Below are 8965 nucleotides of genomic sequence, written 5' to 3'. Positions count from 1 at the left end.
TTTTCCAAAAATGCCGCTAAAGACCAAGACCTTTAGCGACACTTTTCCCACAAACGCCACTATAGATCAAACCTTTAGCGACGCTTCTAGCAAAAACACCGCTAAAAACATAACCTTTAAAAAAATGTTTTAATTAAATTATATTTATTTTTATGATAAATATTATATTATGTTTTTTTTTCTAAATTTGAACTTTAAATATACTTTTAAGGATAAATAAAAAAATATTATTTAATAACACAATTAAAATCCAAAAGTTAAAACTCAAGTTGTCGTAAATATTAAAGGAAAAATAAAAATTTAGAATCAAAACTAAAATAAATAATACATATGAGAAATTTGTATGGCTTCTTCCATCTGTATTGCGTGTTTTGGAATAACTTCCTAATCTCTCCCCAGGGTCATAGTTTGTGAACACCCGAAACTCATTTCCAAGTTTGCTTGAGTGTCGTGGCCGAAAATTGCATGCACGCAAACCCAAAAGCTCTGCAATTCTATCCCTCTGCATCTCTCCTACAAGTCATTCTCTTAGTTTTTACTTAAAGAAAAGCCACTAAAACAACCATTGACATCTATACTTATATTCTGCACTATATTGGAGTTATCCATATACGGCAGAAAAAATTAATGACTAACTCACAGCATTTATTGCAAGTTATGTTCAGTTGGAAAGGAAGTAAAAGCTTTACCCGTAAGCAAAAGCAAGTGAGATTCTCGTGGTTGAGCAAGAAAAGATATTGTTTGAGTAACTTTCTCTAAACACTCCTTGCTCTGCAACCATGCACAACATATGTAATATACTGTCAAAAATTTCCTCCAAACATGAACTCAAGTGAACACCAGTACAGCCATGGCAAAGTTAAGAAACAGGTGCTCATATAAAATATCTGCTCAATCGAGATTATGAGAAAAATAGAAACTGATGCTCTAACCCTAAATGTTCCATATGAGACTAAAATAGTGGTTTACCTACCATCTTGTAATTGAAATATGTCAAAATCTTCACATTCTCCGATGATAATATATTTAAAATAGCTCTGTAAAGCAAATCAGTAGGATTACAGATTTCCCAAACTTAAAAACGTATCACAAGAGGAATTTTATATCAAGGTAAAGTGGCAGAGAATCTCTGGTATTTACAAATTAAAAGTCTTTGATTTCGTTTTCATCAGAAAGAAAATCTCATATTAATGGGCACAAGATAAATAAGCATAGGCAAGTGGGTTTTATACTCTGTAATCAAGATAAACAAGCAAGTTCATCCTCATATTCAAGATAAACAATAAGATGCTTGGAAGTAATATGTGGAAACTAAGTGGAAAATAAATTGTAGATGCAAAGCATGGGAGAAAGTGATCTGAGATTACGCATTCTCAAATGATTAAAATAAAGCAGGTCAGACTATTGATTTTCATATGCTGCCTGCATTCTTTCAAGATCTAAAACACTTAGCAATCAATAATACCAAACCACGAGAAATGATGCAGATTAATTGAGACAGAATCTTGCAAAATCTAATCGTAAGTATATTTCATGTTCTTGTGGGGAAAAATTTATCTCCCTGCAAAGTAGCAACCATAAACCTATAGTTGGAAAATGTAAAACATGAGGATTGGAGAAAATACTCACCACAGCAATAATGATGAAGAGATCTTCCTAGTGTTTTTCATCTACTAGTTGAACTGCAAGACTATCACTTCCATCATCCTCCTAGAGGTATTAAAAAAGAAGAAAAAATAAGAATTGGTTACTCAAAGGTACTACCCTTCCTGATGAAAGATGAACTGTTAAATACATGCAGAAATGAACCGTTCAACACACACAGAAAGAACTTACTTTTCCCATAATCCACTTAACGAATCCACCAAACAAACTCCGACAAGCACTACCTGAACCTTGCCTACAAAATATTTTTAAAAAAATCAATAAATCATCAATTGAATTACAACTAAAATTCTTGCATCTCTATAAGTAAAAAAGGCCATACCTAGCTATAGCAGAAAGTTGACTCTCATCTTCACTAACATTCATAAGCTTTGCAAGTGCAAAAACTGCATCAAACCCAAAACCATTAGTCCTATAAACTGTATTAAACAACAAAGTAAAAAAGAAAAAGAAGGTTAAAGGGTCCGCACAAGGCTAGCTAAATGTATTCCACTGCTTAGCATGGTTTATATTAACTTCATTGATCAGATTCAAAGAACAACATATAATATGTAACTAATTGTGTAACACCCCGTACCCGAGTCCGTCGCCGGAGTCAGACACGAGGAGTTTGCAGACTTAAATCACTTCTTTGCACAATCCATTTTAAAATTTTCCAGGCAAGCTGGCTAACTGCGTCACTGTCACCTTAAAAATCATATCTTGAGTTTCACAACTCGAAAATCAGTTTCGTGATTTTTCCCTGAAACTAGACTGATATATGCATCTACAAATTTTTTTCTAGAATTTTTGGTCGGGCCAATTAGTACAGTTTATTAGTCAAAGTCTCCCCTGTTACAGGGATCGACTACACTGACCTTTGCGCATTACGACTTGGATATCTCCCTGTACAGGGCTTCAATACTGATGTCGTTTGTTTCTATAGAAACTAGACTCAAAGAGGAATCTATACATATATGGCATGACTTCTAAATGTCTCTGGTTAATTTATAATGAATTTCCAAAGTCAGATCAGGGGATCCAGAAACCGTTCTGGCCCTGTCTCACGAGAACTTTAACATCTCATAATATACTGTTAATATGAACGTTTCGTTACTTTCCTATGAAAATAGATTCATCAAGGTTCGTTTACATAATTTATTCACTATTTAATTCCATTCCTACTATTTTTAGTGATTTTCCAAATCTACGTCACTGCTGCTGTCAACATCTGCCTTTAAGGTAGACTTTACCTATTTCATAATTTCTATGATTCAACTAGCCCTTTTAGCATAAATAGCACAAATTATGATAGTGATTAACCATTCCCATGACCAATCCTTGTTAAGCATATCCATACCAAATGAGTATAACATTATGCTCAAACATATATAAGCCATTTTCGCATGGCTATCCAAAATTATACAAATCCAAAGGGTACATGACCAACAACAAAAAGGTAGTCCTATACATGCCATTTCAAAGTTCAACCAAAATTGTACCAAAATGGGGCTTTGATAGTGTGGGAGACTTCGACTTCCAAAAATCCCGAGTCCGATAGCTGATGAGCCAAAATCTATAAAACAAAGAAACAAAGAAACGGAGTAAGCAATTTATGCTTAGTAAGTTTTGAGCAAGGGATTCCAGCACAACAAAAGTATAGCATTCATGTAGTTAAACAGATAATTTTATATGCACAAATTTTCAATATCATACTTACTTCACATTACCAACCTTTATATTCATACACAAAGATCAACTTAGTCAAAGGCCGGTAACTCATTTATCAACTGAGCGAATACTTATTTGTAAGGCTCAACTAATTCAAAACACATACGAAACATACCTCAATGTTGGGATGTTACAAGCGTATCAACTGAAATTTTTACAGCAAGATCGTTCATTCCCAAATCACGTACCTTCGGAATTTAACCGGATATAGCTACTCGTTCAAATGTTTTCGGGACATAGTCTGGTTATAGTAACTCGCACAAATGCCTTCGGGACTTAACCCGGGTTTAGTAACTCGCACAAATGCCTTCGGGACTTAACCCGGATTTAGTAACTCGCACCAATACCTTCGAGCTTAGCCCAGAATTAGTATCTCGCACAAATGCCTTCGGATCTTAGTCCAGATATGGTCACTTAGCACAAAGCCTTCGGGACTTCGCCCGGACATTATTCGAATAACCATGCACATTTAACAATAAATCATGACACATTCGTATTTCATTTTCATTAGCAAAACTCAAACACAAGACACTTATCACTCTTGTCATTTCGGTTCAATAGCCACACACAAAGAGCACGATTTTGATTTGCTTAAAACATGATCTAATCAAATCATAATTTAAGCTCTATTACTCAAGAACTTACCTCGGATGTGGTCGAGCGATTTCGACAGCTATTCGATCACTTTTTCCTTTCCCTTATCCAACTGTGGTCCTCTAAGCTCTTGAGCTAATTCAAACAAATTTAACTCATTAAAGTCTCATTTTGCTAGCTTATGGCCGAATATACACATAACTTATGTACTTATTCAAGTGGCCGAACATACATGTCTATGTTGGGGCCGATTGCAACACTTAATACATTCTACAAGTATGGTCACTTGTATTGACTAAACACCATTTTGTTTCAAGTTCAAAACTTGGCCCATACACATATATACACTAGTAAAGCATCCTCTCCCTTTCCATCAATTCAATACATGCATTACTTATTAATATACAAAAATTATATTCGGCCTTAGCACACAACTTACTAGCCGATTCTTCTCCATCTAGCAACTAATGCACATATGTACTCATTTGTTAGACTCTACTTCATCTAACAACCACCATATTTTCCCTTCTACTTCCTATCATGGCCGAATGCATCACAACACCATACCATTTCAAATTTTTGGTCATGGTTAAACAAAGAACTTAATGTCTCACTCAAAAAAAATGCTAAAAAGAAGATTCAAGAATCATCAATCCACCATCACATGCACCATTACAAAGCTTCACTTTTAGCATGCAAATGATATCAACACAAATCCACCTTAGCCGAATATCATCTCCATGACATAGTAAAGATTTGAACCATGGGCTAGTTAGAACTCAAGCTAACTACTAAAATATACATGAATCTCATGAAACAACCTCAAACATACCTTAGCCTAGTTACATGCATGGCCGAACCTCTTCAACATTTCCTCCTTTCTTTCCTTTTGAATTTCGGTCAAAGATGTTCAAGGATGAACACACATTTTTTTTTCTTTGTTTTCTTTCTTCCATTCACGGCAAAAGGGGGGAACACTCACACACATTCCTTTTTTTTTGTTTTCTTCCTTCCATTTCTTATTAGTTTATTGCCCATGCTTCTTATTTTATTTTTCCATTAACACAACATGTTTCATGACATGTTTTGCCCATGCTTCTTATTTTATTTTTCCATTAACACATGTTTCATGACATGTTTTGCCCATGCTTCTTATTTTATTTTTCCATTAACACAACATGTTTCATGACATGTTTTGCCCATCATCCCTTGTCATGGCCGGCCACTAGTACTTAAATAGGGGGAAATTGACATACAAGTCCACCCCTTTGATTACATGCACTATTAGGCCACTTGCATTTGCCTAGCACATTTCTAAATTTTCTCACATAAGTCCTATCAACTAAATTCACATGCAATTAACTAAATCGAAGCTTAAAACTTTTACACATTTATATTCACATATTTTAGGCAATAATTATCACATTCAAATAATTTGGTGACTCGGTCTAGCGGTCCCGAGACCGCTTTCCGACTAGGGTCACTTTAGGGCTGTCACAAATTGAATTTATTTCTTAAACACGGAAAGCTACAAACTGATATATGGTTGATATAAAACTCACCGTTAGGAACCAATAACGAGACCTTCCTGAGCGATGTTTGTTGTCACACGAAGCACTGCTTTACAAGACAAATATTTAAATATCAATACAAATACATAAACTCTTCTTTACAAGACAAATATTCTAAGCTATCAATACGAATCTCATATTTAGTAAGTTTGAAAATTTCATAATTAAAGCAAAAGATATTTAAATATCAATAATATAATAGATATGAACAAAAATTAATTATAACTCATAAACTAGTAAAAACCAAATCCTAAATTTATAATATTATAATATTATATATTAATTTTGCATTATAATTAATTTTGCATTATAATATTATATATTTAATTTAATTTAATGTAAATTACATCACATATAAAATAAAACAATATATTATTAAATATAAAATAGACTAGGTTGGAGTCCAAATCTAACCCTCCCGTACATATAAATTTAATATTTTAAAAATAAATAAATTTGGTTGATGTATCAAACTTAATATAAGAAATGTAAGGAATGAAGAGGTAATGACAAGGAAGAGTGGGTTGGATAATGAACAAATATCGGGATGGCATTAAGGAATAAGAAATTTATATTATTAACATTTATGCTATTCTATTTGTTAAAAAAAACATTAGTTGTCAAAAATTATAACAATTAAGTATTAGTGACATACAACTAATGATTAAAATAAAATAAAATAAAACATATATGTAACAAATAAATTGTTGGTCAGAAAAAGTTGTAAAAAATGAAAAAGAATTGCACTCAACTGGCTCATGTAAACTGCAGACTTTGAATACAGAATATAGACACTTAAATTCCTGCACATCGTAAAAACAACAGCCTCATTTGACCTTAACAACTTCCTACTCAACTAACCATTCTTGCAGATCCTAGAAAGCATGTTTCAGATGCAAAATAAACCAAAAACAACAAACAAATTAACTTGAGGCTCAACTCAGGTAGTTTTTTGAATATTGTCTTCACCACCTCCTTGAAATTGGGAGGAAACGGTGCGCCTAGCAAATTTGGAAGATGCAATTTAATATAGAAAAGTATTGAGCATGATACAAGTAGGAAAAAAGAAGTATTCATCAGTATCATCATTGTACATAGACAAACAGCTACCTTTCTCTAGTGACAGTATGTCAAGACTTCACCATAGAGAATTAAAAGATGATTAAGCACATGACTAATGAAAGATATTACCAAGCTTTTGAGGAAATATGGATTCATAATCAAGCTGTGATTCGATCCAGTCCATTAGATATTCAACGTACTTTGGAGCAGAAACTTCGATAGGCTTCTTGATTTGCACATCATCAGCCCATCTATATTCATACCTGTAAGTTTGTAGGACAACAAATAATCAACTCCAGAAAACCCAATATATACAATTTGAAAGAATTTTAAAAAAATAAGTAAATTACAACGGAGAACTAGTAGTATGGAATTGTTGAATTAATTGACCGAAAGAAAAAGGTACATGAACCAAACAAAATAAGAAATTTTACAGTAGTTAGGGGAGAAAACATAATACTAGATAAATACAAAATCAAAGGAAACATAATACTAGATATATTGAATTCCTTCTCCATTAAATTGAAGCAAGTTACAGGAATATATGTACTTTACGACCTCTACTTCAAGCATATATTTCATTTCTTCGCGGACCCAAATTGAAGCAAAATTTTCTATATATATAGACCCGGAAATTTTTATATCTGTGTCATAATCTTGTTTAAGGTATTTTATATTACTATGAATTTTGTAATTGAGTCATATTCATGTTATTGTTCAATGTCGTGTCATATTTTATGTTGTGATTAAGTTATTTTTTCATCTAATATTGCCAACTCTCTATATGAAGAAACTAAAAACCACTCAACACTGCTGACAATTGTACCAGGCAAAGTAAACAAGCAGATGTTCAGATACTGAACCGATCATCATGCTGATAAAACAGTGGAGCAGAAAAGTGTTAATCACTATAAACACTGTAATTCACACGCACTATAATGCCATAAGCAGGATTCTTCATTAACAAGTATCGTATCACATTCTTTGTTCATTTTAGAAAGCATAAAGCAAGTAGCAAACTAACAATCAAAAGAAGCCTAAGTGTCAATTCAAACAAGATTGTACTGCACAAGTGTTCCGTAAAAGATACTCTCATACCCAACTAGGTTCTTGAACAGCCAGATCCTAATCTAACAACATAAGAAAACCAGTTTATCAAAATTGTCAAAATTGAACAAATATCAAACAGCTTTTTCAATCTTTCTTTCCTCTAAGAACTACAATCTCCAAGTAAGGAAATAGAGAACTAACTACTCATGGCTCCCGTACTTGAAACTTGAAACTTGATGTTGTTGTATTGTAGAGCCTCTACATTAAACCCAATCGCTGCAAAAAAAATAGTTCAAAAAAATGGCGCATTGAAGCTGTCAGTCATTTAGAAAAAAAATGAAAACCCAAAACAAGAATGATAAAGAAGAATTGAGAGAGTAGCCGGCAAAGGCAAAGAATGATAAACAGAACCACATTAGCCAAAAAGAAACAAAACAGTAAACTTCTGGAATTCTGCTCCCTGTTACAGCCTTCGGTTATGGACGTTGGCTTTAGTCGGAGAAAACAAACTGGGATTCTGATGTTTCGAAAACAATGTCCCTACACGGCAGTGACTTTCTTGTTCTCCGGTTATTGCCAACACCAATATGAACACTAATTAATTACTAAAAACAAAAACAATTTTATTTTCAAGCTGCCGTAACCTACCTTGCCTACCTTTTACATTGCTATTTATCATCTTCATTTTTCTCATTGACCGTCTTTGAATAATTTTTCTTTATTTCTCGATTTGATTCTATGGGGGAAGATGCTTCGGATCCTGTTGTATTTTTGCATGACGACCTTGATTTGAAAATTATCGAAGCTCGATGTTTGCCAAACATGGATTTAATGGCGGACCGTCTCCGTCGATGTTTCACGGTGTTCGACGTGTGCAAAGCCGCGTGTACTAGAGGAAAGAAGAAGAATGATAAAATTAGGGGTTTTAGGGGGGAAATTTGGGAAAAATTCAGCGCGAATTCTTTCAAAGTAAAATGAATTTTGTGGCCTTTTTTATAAAGGCGCCATTATTGCTTATTTTTTGAAAAAAAACGATGTCTTTTTGTTTTGTTAAAAATTATAATTAATTTTATTTGTTAAAAATTATTAGTTAAGTGATTTTATTTATTTATTTTAAATCTAATATTTAAATATATCAAATAGTTTAGATTAAAAATTTTTAAATATAAAAACATTGATTGATTGTATAAAATTTCATCATTTAACAAATCTCAAATAAACCTTAAATCCTAAACCATTTAATATATATAAAGTTTATCGGTTATCTCTTAAATAATTTAAACTATAATCATAATTTTAATATATTAAAATTA

General features: G+C 32.8%; 1 protein-coding gene and 1 long non-coding RNA gene across 2 annotated transcripts; both read right to left on the bottom strand.

The window, feature by feature from the left end:
- Nucleotides 1-216: 216 nt before the first annotated feature.
- On the bottom strand, nucleotides 217-1629 carry LOC121214710 (uncharacterized). The gene is made up of 3 exons (XR_005910403.1): nucleotides 1233-1629; nucleotides 690-771; nucleotides 217-513 (listed from the first exon to the last, which is right to left on the bottom strand). It is a non-coding gene; the product is annotated as an uncharacterized lncRNA (long non-coding RNA).
- A 38-nt stretch (nucleotides 1630-1667) lies between these two features.
- Nucleotides 1668-7475, bottom strand: LOC107910715 (MOB kinase activator 3B). The gene is made up of 9 exons (XM_041088298.1): nucleotides 7429-7475; nucleotides 6732-6865; nucleotides 6469-6541; nucleotides 6293-6343; nucleotides 5532-5589; nucleotides 3147-3220; nucleotides 1988-2051; nucleotides 1837-1900; nucleotides 1668-1710 (listed from the first exon to the last, which is right to left on the bottom strand). The coding sequence occupies exons 1-7, from the start codon at nucleotides 7473-7475 to the stop codon at nucleotides 2021-2023; spliced, it is 468 nt and encodes a 155-aa protein (XP_040944232.1). The 3' UTR covers nucleotides 1668-1710; nucleotides 1837-1900; nucleotides 1988-2020.
- Nucleotides 7476-8965: the final 1490 nt, after the last annotated feature.

The sequence above is a fragment of the Gossypium hirsutum genome, chromosome D02 (genome assembly GCF_007990345.1).
Source record: "Gossypium hirsutum isolate 1008001.06 chromosome D02, Gossypium_hirsutum_v2.1, whole genome shotgun sequence".
NCBI classification, from domain to species: Eukaryota; Viridiplantae; Streptophyta; class Magnoliopsida; order Malvales; family Malvaceae; genus Gossypium; species Gossypium hirsutum.
This window is presented reverse-complemented; position numbering and strand designations above follow the sequence as displayed.